At 39.1% G+C, this 13,582-nt stretch overlaps 1 protein-coding gene across 1 annotated transcript in view; it reads right to left on the bottom strand.

Annotated features, from left to right (window-relative positions):
- Positions 1-791: 791 nt before the first annotated feature.
- The window catches only part of cep89 (centrosomal protein 89), a 72,095-nt gene continuing 59,304 nt past the window's right edge, over positions 792-13,582 (bottom strand). The window contains exon 18 of the mRNA XM_033624537.2: positions 792-2,436. Coding sequence (XP_033480428.2) covers positions 2,127-2,436 — 310 coding nt within the window. The 3' untranslated portion in view covers positions 792-2,126. The remainder of the gene's footprint in view (positions 2,437-13,582) is intronic.

The raw sequence follows: 13,582 nt of genomic DNA on the forward strand, positions 1-13,582 counted from the left end.
AAATCGTGCCGTGACTTGGCCGACAGACATGACACACTACATGATGGTACTCACCAATTATCCCCGGTCGTCTTTCACGGCGTGTGTGATGTCATCGGGTTATTCTTGTCCTATTACTATTATTTCAGTCACTGTGTCTGTTCATGTTCCAGCCAAAATGTTTTTGTACTAATGTAAAAAGTGCCAGCAGATGGCAGGAACTACATTTAAAGTACTGTATGCAAACATTCAAGTTACTGAATCCTCCACAAGTTCCTACAAATGTTTCACAATAAAAGCCTATTTAGAAAATGGAGGGATTCTCTCAGCTGAGGTTATAAGGGGCTTTTAATTTGAAACAAATTCAGGAAGTGTTGAGTTTAAAATGACGGCGCGATGCATTAACTTTATCAAGGCAAACAGAAGCGGATAAAAAGTACAAATATAAAAACACAGAGGGATTAATAAATAACGGACCATCTATAATGTAGTTTGTTTCAAATGAAGCTGTTTGCTAGCTTGATGCTAATGACAGTAAGGTTAACTCAGCGGGTTGACAAAGTGCCTCTGCTGTTTCACACCATCATTTCCCCCTTTTACTCTGTGTGGTAACATCCCTAGAGGAAATATTAAAAAGGCTGGGGTGTTGTTGCCCTACAGTTGTCTATGGCAGCGTCTTATTGTTGGTTATGATTATCTGTCACTTTGTTATGGGACCTGCATGTTAAATTCAGAATGTACTGGTATGAAATATTTCAATGATTTAATTGATTTATAATTGAGGCTCTATGAGTTATAGTTTAGAAATTAGAAGTTAAAGTAATGTCAAATATACTTCTATTGATTAAAGACAAAGCAGATGGAGAGAACTTATTTATATATATAAAAAGGAAATTACCTACGTTCACCAGACAGCAAGTTCATTTTTTCACACACTGAAAAATAAACAATAACAAAAATAGGTTTACATCAGCAGTACAGCATGAAGACTTTCCAACTAAGAATGATTCTTAATTTGGACTCAACTATCAGAATGTGGACTACAGCACACTCCAGTGGGCTTACATTGCACTTCAGTTTTACTAGACTAGAAAAACAGAATTTTTCTCTTGATGCTCAGAAGTAAAAATGCTTTAAATATCAGAATTCAAGGAGATATCAGCTGGTTGTTGTCGTGTTAATGAAAAAAAAAGAAGAGGTGTCATTTACCTGCCCCTGAAACTACAAACAAGTTCATACTTTTTTCATTTGGTATAAATATATTTTTCTGCTCTGGATCAGAAGGGCAGCATGGAAGCAAAGTCCACACACAACTACTGTTGAAAGTGTTACGTCCATGTTCTCCCAAAGCACATTTAATTGCACATGAAAAACAATTTATGAATTCAACTAAATCATATGAAAATAGAGCCAAGCATGTATAAATATATGTGCATTTATTTGTGCATAAACACTTATTTTACCATACTTTACCTTTACCTTTACTTTGGGTCATTTTTAACATTCAACCACTTTGATTTCCTGTGATACACAGGTTTATGAAGTGTCAATGACATGGCCTATGTTATACTTGACCCCAGGATTCACACAGTACCATTTATTGTTGCCACTGTGACAATAATAATACCATGACCATATGTGCCCAGCAGGTGGCAACATTGGCTATGTTCCACCATAGCCTTAGTCAAGCTAAATAATGCATCTTGTTCCACTACTAGGTCTACTCATTTATCTCTTATACTTGGCATAGTCCATAAAACCCTGAGACAAATTTAGAAAACAAATACAAATCTCTATAAATCTTTATGAAATGGCAAGCTTTCTGGCTACCCAGAGTGACGTCCAGTATATTTGGCCACACTGTCAAAACCACGTTTTCCTCACAGGACACAAAAGTATAAAGTGAATCTATCCAGCTCACTATTGCCTCCTATTCACTGAACATCCTGGCTTCCACCAGAGAGACGTGCTTACAATGTAGTTAAATACAGTAATGAGTTTGTTACAGAGGATGGTGTAGTTTAAGGTTTTATTTGAGAAACACATAAAGACTGGCAGATGTCAGTAGCTGTAACTAATGAAGTCACCTACCAAGTCTTTCTTGTAATTTTAAGTGAACACACCTATGGTTTATTGCTGTGAGAATCTTAGCAATAGAAATCCAGCCCGTGCTTATGCTTCTCGTCAAATGAGTTGTTTTGGTGATCAAAGTCAGATTTAAATATGGACCTCCTCTGGAGCCCAGGGCTTTGATGAGAGGTGAAGAGGTGAAGCCCGGAGCTGTGTGGTTGATGCTGGGTAGATGCAGTGGCCTCATCTGGAGCGTGAGAGGGCCAGCCAGTAGAGGTGCTGCCAGGGAGGTCCACAGTGAGTCTTGAGTCCAAAAGATTCTCCCTCATCTGCTGGTTCTCCCTGGTTGCCGCCTGCCACACCACCTCCAACTCTTCCTCTAATTCCCTGGAGGAGGAGAGGAGAGAGGGCGAGGAAGTCAGTTATTCAAGTGCAAGCTGATAGGGTAAGATAAGGGAAATTAAATACATTTTAAGAACAGACTGAGGCAGCACTGATACACTGAGGGTAAGTGTGTGTGTGGAGTCGTGAGCAACTTTAGATTGAATAACAGGTGACATGCAACACTGCTGAGGTCATGAAGCTCATTCATACATCACTGTGGGTGCAGCAAGTGATCAGGCTGATCACAGGAGGACCAACAGGTAAATCTCTCTCTCTCTCTGGAAATCATTTGCAGCCATCACTAATGGCTGATTCATTTTAAATGTATCATGTCCTTTAAAGCTGGGGTAGGCATTTTTATTTAGGCACCACTGGACAGAAATCCCCTGATAACTTTTGAGCATATTGTAATTCAAACAGACTGAGAGAAAACTAGACTTCTGCACTTCCTTTTGGCTCTGTTTTCATGTGTTAGAAAATCTAACCTGTGACTGGAGACTTTGGCCAATCACAGGTCATGTCAGAGAGAGAGCATTCCTATTGCCTGTTCTACAAATGCAGATACGTGTGCATGTCCCTTTAGTGAAAGCCTGATTCAATTGGGGAGAGTCCTGAGCAGCTACCTACACTGCAAAACATCTCAAAAAAGGAAGATGGACTAATCAAAAACAGAGTCTACAATAGAGCGTCTGATAATAAACAAACAGGGTTCCCATACAATTTCTGGACAACATTTCAAAATTACAATAAAACTAGAATAAATCAGTGTGTGAGATTTAACTCTGGGTTGCATATGTCCGTGGTTGTCTGGTAGGAGGGGCTTATGACAGAGAGGGGAGAGCTGCAGGAGGAGGATGTATTTTCAATGTCTGCCAGGGTTTTGGTTTTTTTGGCCCTTTCCAGAAAACTGCCAGCGGTATCTGCTGATTTCTACTGTGCAACTGCCACGACCATCATGACTACAGCAGACATTGGTGACACCCTGGACACACACTGGCTGCAGAAGCTCACACAGCTCTATCTCTATCTACATTGTGCAGAACACTGCACAGAAACACTGTGCTGCTGGGAGTACCACTGCATGCGTCATCCCTTTCCCCAATTATTTCTAAGTAGTGCCTGAAGCATTATATTGTCTAAATGAAAAAAAAGGCCCACAGCAGCAATGGGCATCAGAATGTGATGAGCAGAATCATGGCTGTATTTGGTTTAGTTAAATTTCACAAACTGCAAAATGAAGGGTTTGTGCATAGTAGGCTCAAGGGTGTGGGAGTGTGCAGGCAGCATGAAGAAGATCTTGTAAAACTGCATCACTGCCTTAAACTACACTTGGAAAGGTCAACCAAAAAATGTGCCCTTTATGTTATAAATGAAGTGGCTTAAACATTAGAAACACCTCATTATATTGCATTGCACTTCAAAAGCACCACAATCCCAGCTTCCAATCTCAAAGTTGAATCAACACCTCTGAAAAGCTCAACATTCTAACCTTCCTAAAGGCACGACTCATTGCAGAACAAAACAAATTGGTTTTAGCTTGATGTACCTAATAAACTGGCAACTAAGCTTGGTTTCATCATTGTTTTCCATTCTTCCCCCAATGCAAAGAAATGCTTTAAAATCACACCTTATGATGCAACAACCCATCTCACATTTATACTGTGAAGAAAAAAGGTTCAAACCTTGGCTGTCTACACAAGCAAACTATGAGTACTATTCATGCAGTTATGTACAGGAAAATATTTTGAAGTTTCAATCTGACTGTTAAAAATAACATATTCAGCTGAAGCACGGGCCATAACATCCAACATCTGCAAATTACATTCTTAAATGGTGGTAGCTTTTTTATGGAAGACATTTTGACTCGTCAAAGCAGGAAAAGCGCAGGTGAAACTAATCCTGTTAACGATGGCTCAGTTCCATTAAGTGTCCAAATGACCTATGACAGTGAACCAACACCCTTAAGCTGGCTCACCTAAATGAAATGCAGTCCTTTTTCATGCCATCAATTACACCTGTAGATGCGGTCTCAATTAAAGATTTAAACTTGAGTCAGACTCCAGTCACAACTGAGATCACTCGACTTGACCAAATCAATAAAGACTATGACTTGCGACTTCACTTGGACTTTTGACCACATTTTGAAAATACTTGACACCTTCCCCCATGCCCACAGATTAAAAAGTATGTTATCTAAAAAATGTGTAAGGACTCAATTAATTTCTTTTCATTTCCAGAATGAACTTTTGTCAATGCTTTTCATTCCCAGGAAGTCGACACTTAATTCCCCAGATGATCAAATTTGTTTAAACCAATGCAACAGCATCCAGTCAAGTTGCAGGAGAGAACCGTGAAGGACTAACGTTACATTACTGAGTGCCACTTATAAAAAATGATACCAAAGATAATGTTGAAAATGTTGACTTACATGGTGGACAACAAAATAATAAGCTGCAGTATGCAAAACATACAAGTTGAAAAATACTGAGACGCAGCAGCTTGCAATGAACCTGTTTTAACAAATAAATACAAATCGAACAAAGCATTCATTATTTTTGTAAATTTAAGATATATCAGTCTGCTGTTAAAATGGCATTGCATTTGGTGAAGAACCCATTATGGCCTGTTTAGGACTCAAAACTCAAAGTTTAAGACTTGGCTCTTGACTTGGGCATTGTTGTTCTTGACTTGGGACCTGAGTACAAAGACTTGAGAATTACTTGTGACTTGCAAAACAATGACCTGGTCCCACCTCTGCTTTCTACGCCTGGATTCCAGTGCATTATTTCTCCTTGTGTGCTGGATATACTAAAAATTTGCAGGTGTCAGTTTGCATCTGAGGTGCAAAGAAGGTTATGGAGGGAAAAGAAACCGGAGATTAGTCAGATATCAAGATCAGAAGACTCTAACCCTATATAAACATCTGAAGCTGTAAGAAATACTAACTGCTTGTGATCAAACACATTTCACTGTTTCCATATGGTTGACTGGTGCAGGCACTTTGCATACACATAACAAACACAGTGACTGAACAGCAGGCTGTCTGGCAGTATAACAGTGTGACAGAGGCAGCCAATTTACACAGCAGCTCCATCAAGAGAGCTTCAGGAGATACTCTTTTCATCCATACCTGTCTGTTTGTTGTTGTCAGGTATATGCAACAAATTGTAACCAGATTTAACTGAAATGTTCTGGATAAACATGATTTGGGTCAGCGTATGAGTTTATTCGATTTAATGTTTCCACCAGTGTCCTTGACATGCACTAATGGGTAAGTTGGCATGCTGTGTCACTTTGATTGGCAATGTTCAAACCTGTGTAACAAACCACGTCGGAATGGATTGGATTAAACCTCATGTTCCCTTTTCGACTATGGATTCATCACCCTCCTTAAATCATACCATCTCTACAGGGTCTAATGGCCAAAGACTTTCCACATTTTTATTCATATGTTCACATGTTAATAAATATTTTTTCACCATAAAAACGAGTCTCTCCTGATTGAAATGAACTCACCAGGCACAATGCAGGAAGAAGTGGAGTGTTTCTAAATAATGCAGCAATCACTGGGCTCTGCCGGTGTTACACTGCATTCAGAACATATGGGAATAGTTATCAGAGTGGCATGATTGTTAAAGGAAACTGACCTGTATGTGCTCCCACATTCAAACTAAACTGATGCTGTGAAACGCAGTTTTCTTTCAGAGCACCTTTTTTATACTCACAAGGTTTAGGCTATTTCAGCAAATTAACAGCAATGAGAGATGTGATCGACATTTGAGTCTGGTCACACCACAGTTCTAAAACGAGCATAATGTCTCAAAATGTAAATGTGGTCTCAGAAAAAAAAAAATCTATGTTCAGTTACCTAAATGTGGCTTTAAGCTTTTATTTAAAAGAGCCGTGTCAAAATGATTAAACAACCTGACCTTAATCTGAAGTTAAAATTGTCTATACATAACCAGAATTTTAACTGCAGCAAAACCCGTTTGTTGCGAACAGCAAGAGCAATATTTTTACTCTTTATGTGACAGCACTTGAGATGAAATCCTGTATGCTAACTTAACATATACTAGACAAAATGCTACCTTTGTAAACCTATAAATATTAAGGTTTTATTGAGACCCTGCGAGACATTTGTCATAATTATTTCGGCCATTACTTTTACATACAGTAGACTAAATATTAGGTCCACCAGCTGTAATGTGTTCAAGGTACAAGGCCTTCACTTTCACAATACTAACCACAACACATTATCCATCTTTTAGAGTTTGCGCTTTTGTCACATTTTGGTAAAAGACTGTTCTGATGCATTTGAAAACCAAGCAGACCGCTCAGACGGGACAATAAACCACAGCCATGACAGTAATGCTGGAGTTATGATCTCTTTGCTCTCATGACTGGCCTGCTGCATCTCCAGCTGTTCACTGACTTATGGCAGATGACTTTCAACCTTTCCCAGCTGATGCTGTTACTACCATACACTATTACCTGTTATCATGTGAAGCTCCATACTTAGTTAGTAGGCCATGACAACTGAGCAAACTCCATTTACTGATGTAAAGCATCCAAAAAGTTGAAGACAATTTTGTCAATTATTATCATGGTCAAAAATTAACTTTCACTTTAAGTACACTACTGAAACTGAACTGTCTTAGTTATGCTTTATACACAGACGATCACATGGACATGTACTGACTTGGAATTGTGACGAGGAAACTTTTATATGTTTCATTCTCCGTGCGGGTTTCTCCTTGTAGCAAACCCATATTCTCTCAAACCACAGGGGCAGTGAATCTAAAACTCAGCATGGTTCTCCATCTTCTCCACCTATCTGCTTCAGTGTAGTTAGAAAAACTTGGATCAGGCAGGCAAAACCTGCCGCATGGGATCCTCACAAAGCAGTGTGTCTGATGGTTAGATGTCACTTTTGCTGTGCTGTGCTTGCAGCTGCATCAAGCATAAATCAAGCATTAGACAGCAAATGTGACCGAGCTAATCTTAAGATGTAGAAAGCTCTTTGGCCTGCTATTGTAAAGTGGTTGTTTGGATGGTTCCAAATATATTGTAACTACCATATGTGCAAAGCGAAACTCTTTCTTCATTAAGTTTTGACAATATGTCCAGGCCAAAGACCAGCAGAGGAGTGCTGAAACCATTAAGTCACAATTTACATCATTTAAAATATATATTGTACATATCCATATTACTTTTTTCCTCCCTCACATGTCCAACACACATGCACATACTCATAACACTGAGACAGATCAGTGAGCAAAATTAATGCCAGCTTGATGTTTTTTTTTTGTTGTTTTTTTTTTTGTGTACATTTAAAGTTTGATGTTGACACTCCATGCTTAAGTTTCTCTCTGCTTACAGTTCATGATCAGTTCAAACACCGTTCCTTTAATGCTGGCCATTTGCCTCTCACTATATTTATACTTGCTGGTTTCATGAATCAACTCATAACCTACTATTTCACACAGAGAGATAACAGACAGAGGGATAGTGATAATACTAAAGAATATCAGCTCCAAGGAGACAGCACGTAATTACCTGCATGTGCTGTTATTGTTGTAATGGCTGATGGATTAAAGCTCTTACGTCACATGCTGTTCACACGTCAGCAACTGAAGCAATCAGTGACCCTGTCTGGACTCTGGTTAGCTGCTTATTACAGTGGAGGGAACATCAGCATAACTGTACTTGCCTCATAATGAAGCTACAGATGAATCTGCGTACAACCTGCTGGTTTGAAGAGGATGACACATTCTACCTCTGCCTTCTGACTCTTAGGTTGATACATGTTTTTATAATGAATAATAATGACTCAGTTTAGCTGGATTCAAGAGGTACCCAGTGAACCAACCACTATCCATGCAACATTAACCACTTATGATACAAGTTAGGCATGTACTTTTGTCCTTGTTACTTTTCTGTGTAAAAGCAGTGAAACAAAGAGTTTACAGCTATACTGGGAGATGTATATACTGGAGACAATGCTAACATGCTAATGTTAGCATTGTCAGCAAGCACTTTGACAAGATGGGTTGTTGATGGGGTTTTAAACACAGTATTTTCAATTACATTTTAATTCATTAAGCACCTCTGAGAACACAAATCGATCTTGACTGCATTGCCTTGAAATAAAAAGAGAAAAATGTTTTCATTCTCATTAAAGTAAAAAATTCATTGATGTTCTGTCAGTGACTAACTAAAAAACATTTTGTCCCTTGTCTTCCTTGAGTAAAGACCCTCACAAAATCCACCAATTTCTAATTACCTCCAACCCAAACAGCATGCACATATACGTTACCCATGGCATCTGCACTCATCATTGCTTCCTATGAAGGTATTCAGACAGAATACACAGATAAATCTTGCAGCTATAAGAGATGGACAATTCAACAGGAGCATGTCCGTCTGTGCATTTGTGTTTTGGTGGGACAGCTGTGGTGACCACTAGGCTGCACAGCTGCAGTCTGACCTATAAGGAAAGGCTCAGCAGCAGCTCCACTGCCTCAGTACATCTCCAATACAATTATAGCTAGCCATCTCAGGATTTGGTCTATCACTCTGCAACAGAACCACCCCCCCTAACCATCCTCGCCCTTGTTAGCCCAGACACTAACATTATGAGCAGTGGAGTTTATATGTCTGGCTGTCAGACAGCCACAGGGAACATCGCAGGCACTTTCATTAGACAATCAGGCCTTAATTACCACTTAAAGAAAGCCTCTGTCCTTCTGTTTGATAACTGAGGAGAAGTGTGTCATTTCAGTACAAATACTCACATACTCACTTCAGTACAAACACAAATGGATAATATAATAGTCCTAGATCCAGACAGATAATGCCATGGCTGAGTAATAGTCGACTGTGTGTAACATTCAACCATGTCAGTGCCTTTTCTAAACTGAATCTGGCTATAGATCAATATCTTAGGAGAGGGTGCCAGAGGAAGTTTGACGTCCAGCCTGCTTTGGGCAATACCTGGACATCAAAAACATGAAAAATAGGTTTAGGGTTTTTTAATAGGGATGTTCTGTTCTATCCTGGATTTATTTTCCATGTAATATGTTCAAATGGCTTCCATTTTATAAAAACAAAAACTCTGTCATTGATTTGCAACGTGAATTATATTGCAACACTCAATAAAGCAATAAACATGTCCACTCACTATGGCTTATTTCAGTAGACCTGAGAAATTATATCTTGATGCTGGTTGCAGCTCTACAAACAGCTTATGGATTACCTATGTGAGTGGAGTGCTGCTATTTGCAAAGTACTCCTACTGTGCGTCGATGCCAGACTTAGCCCTCGTCTTGCTTTAGACCATGAAACAAACCCTCTAGAGAGAAACTGGAGAGCAGTGGGCACAAACAGGCTACGTTTCCATGCTCATTTAAAATGTTGTCTTGAAAGTACTAAGTCATCGCTAGGAAGTCAAGTTGCAAAAGACTTGGTCACAACACAACCCTCACAAAGAAATACAGCACATGTGCTTTTCTTCCAATGTTTTATGACCACCAAGTAACAAGTAACAAAAGAGGAACAGAGAGTCGATCATGATCCTCTCTGGTCCTCTCTGCTAGAAGCAGCAGACTCAGAACCACTCCTGAACCTGATAATTAAATACCACTAAAAATGTGTTTATTTGCATTTATGGGCTTTAGCATAAATTATGCATGGAGTTCCAAGTGTGTAGGCCATTAACATAAAATAGTGTCAGCAATTTACACTGCTTGTTTTTCAACATGTGACAACAGGAGATTAAGACTGCAGCAACCACAAGTTCCAACATGCTTGTAAGGAGGAAGACTGAATGTGTATATATATATATATATATATATATATATATATATATATGTGGATATATATATATATATATCCATATACAGCTGCATCAGTGTTTTACCAGGCTCACACAATTTCTAAATAAGCATAAGATTACTCTGCATTAAATAATTCCATCTGACCATTAGAAACCTTAAGACAACACATACTATTTTCATTGACTTACAAATCTCTCTACAAATATTTTACTCACATTAAAAAATCCATAAAATTATTACATATGTATTCTTAATCCACTAGTATAAACTCATTGTCAAACAATTCTCAGTGCATTCTCAGTCAAATCCAGCAATTTCAGCCAATTATAACGATATCCTGCACAGAATACTGATCTCATTCAATCCCATATGTAATGCAAATGGATTATATTATCGGATGAAAGAATTTAATTGAATGCAGACCTATTGGTCAAAATGTGAATACACCAGAGATGTCAGCTACCTTTATCAAGATCACTCTTTGCTTGTATGTGGCAAATCTTTCTATGTTTTTCTGGCTGTGTATGGGGAAGACAGGGCTGGTTTTGGAGGGGAAAAAGTGATCTGAAGGCTCAATCCCCTCCTGAGCTCGTGGAGGTCTCAGGCAGTGCTGCTTCTCTGGAGGCTAGGCAGAACTCAGCAGGCAGGCGACAATCACAGCCTATCAGCATGTCTGCTGCTATAACACAGGCAGAATACAAAGCAGTGGATCAGAGAGAAAAGAGAATGAGGCAGAGATAGATTTTTCTTCTGTGCGGAGGTGAGAAGTTTGACTTCTGCCGAGTGTATCGCTACTTGGCTGAACTCCTAATGCTCGAGCTGAGAACAGCGGAAATCTGGTTTCTCAAAACCACAAGTAGGACAGAAAACTCACCCAAAACTACAGTGATAGTTTCACATTTTTCCTGTGGCTGGTAACTAGTCTACTCTAGATGCTGTTATTTGGAGGTCACTCAGGGCTTCACTTGCATGCACCCCAATGACTTGCAGCACACTGGGTAGGATGCATGTTTGGTAAATCCGGTGGTGACTGCAGTTTCACAAGGCCAGAAGTACAGTGGTTTGTAATGTTATGAAGCCAGTGCAAGTGGCAAGTGATGTCTGTGTGGTAGTGTGTGAGATTTGTCATGTCGTTGCCCTCGGGGCAGAGTAGGACAAGACCTTCTAACAATCTGATTAGCTAGCTTTCATTTGATAGCAGCAGGCAGCAGGCCCAGAGAGAGACCAAGCTAAAAACAGACATACCAGCAGGGGAATAAAGGGGAAGTGGTTGATTGTTTCAGAGGCAACAAAGTGCTAGTTGAGTTTTTCAAGGCTGTCACACTGTAGCAGTCAGAATATCCTGAAATAATCTCTTCCTGTACCAACTCAGATGGTCAGTTACATGGTATTTCAGATATTTTCCTGTAAACGAGTGACTTTTTCTTTCATTGCAAGTGTTTTTTTAGTAAATACAACACTTCCCCCACTATGACAGGTCAATTAGCTTAATGCAATGGCATAGGGTTGATAATATTTACAAGTAACCTTCTTTTACAGTTTATCTCTCTCTTCTCTTATCTTCAGACACATAGGCATCAAGTACTATCTTAAAAGAATCAATAATATATATGTATATACACAAGAAAACTACACAGTATACATATACTGAGGTCTCCAATAATGATTATTTTCACTGTCGATTAGTCTTTATTTATTTAGTCTTTTATTTTCCTGATTAATTAATTGGTTGTTTAGTCTATAAAATGCTAGAAAATGAAGTGTTTCCCAGCGTCTAAGATGAAGTTCACAAATGTCATGTTTTGTCCACAAACCAAGCAGCAATATCCAAGGCTGAAAAATGAGGCTTATGTGGAAGTGCCAAAAACTGCAGTTCCTCTAATGGCCACTTGAGGTTGGCTCCAAAACAGAGTAAATCCCTATAGACAATGATGTGATAGTAGCTACGTCCATTATTTATACAGTCTGTGCCGAAAACCAAAGATATTCAGTTTACTGAGAAGTAAAGAAGCCAGAAAATATTCACATTTAAGAGGCTGGAATCAGAGAATTTAGACTTTATGGGTAAAAAATTATTTAAACAGATTAATTAATTATGAAATTATTTGGCAATTAATTCAATAGTTGACAGCTAATTGATTAATCAATTTATCAATGCAGCTCTAACATATACAATACAATACAAACAATATGACTAACATACATTTTTTTTTAATTTAACCTAAACTTATTATCGCCCATCACCCCATGGTGATGGGCCTTTCTCTGGAATTCCAAAATAAAATGTTTCATGCACCATTTACGCAAATCCTGTTGAAAATCAAATGTGGTTGTTCCACCCTGAGCAATCTAGACTCCCAAGTCAGTCTTTAGACGCTTTGCTTAACTAAAGACTGATGTCTTTCTCCCTGATTTTGTGTTTAGATGGGCAGATACAATTTCAGAGTTTAAAAAAACTCCCTATGTTGCAGAACCAATAGTAAATCCGCAGGGCGGTCCTTCGGTGGCTCGCTGAACTCTTGTGCTCGTAAACATAGTCCGACTGCGTTAAAAGTTTTAAACAAAGTCGCTGTAAGTTCTTCATTTCCACAATCTTGTGGACTGAGCACACGTTTGATAAAACGGAGTTAAATCTCTCGGCATCCATTTTCAAGTTCTCTGTGTGTTTGTTTCCTTGTGGATGAGAAAAGGGGGAGTGCACATATCCGGGAGGGCGTGTCCTTTTAAAAAATGCAAGAGGCGTTGCTTTGTTGCCGGCCGTTTTCTCTGGTGTGTTAAACACACTTTAGACAGGAGTGTCCCCAGACTATCAGAAGGCAGAGATCTCTGATTGTCTGGTGGCGAGACTATGAGCAATCTAGCATCTGCAAATGAGAAAACACAGTGGGGTTTGGATGACTGGTAGACACGGACGGTCCTGACAGGGCCAACTGGTTAAGTGTGGGGGGAGATATTTAGAATTGAGCAGTATGATCTGCTGTGTGCATTTTTTACAGCAGTGTCAGCATCTATCTCCTGAACCCGGCAATGAGAGTGGCACTGCAACAAATCTAGAAGCTACAGAGAATACATAGATACACAGTAGCAAAGGAGCTGAGATCTTGCTTTAGAAAAGTGATGTGTTGTAATGTGCTATTGCTGCTGCGTTACCAGGTTATACTCTTGTGGTGTCTTGTTTACTCTCACCTGTTGAATTGCTGTCCTGCTGTGAATTGCACTGTGTTGTATAAAACTAGATTGCTACTATAAGTCAAGGCTGGTACAGACGATAACATTAGAGATCTTTAAAAAGATCCAGTAACGTTAACATAACA

The sequence above is a fragment of the Epinephelus lanceolatus genome, chromosome 2, assembly GCF_041903045.1.
Source record: "Epinephelus lanceolatus isolate andai-2023 chromosome 2, ASM4190304v1, whole genome shotgun sequence".
NCBI classification, from domain to species: Eukaryota; Metazoa; Chordata; class Actinopteri; order Perciformes; family Serranidae; genus Epinephelus; species Epinephelus lanceolatus.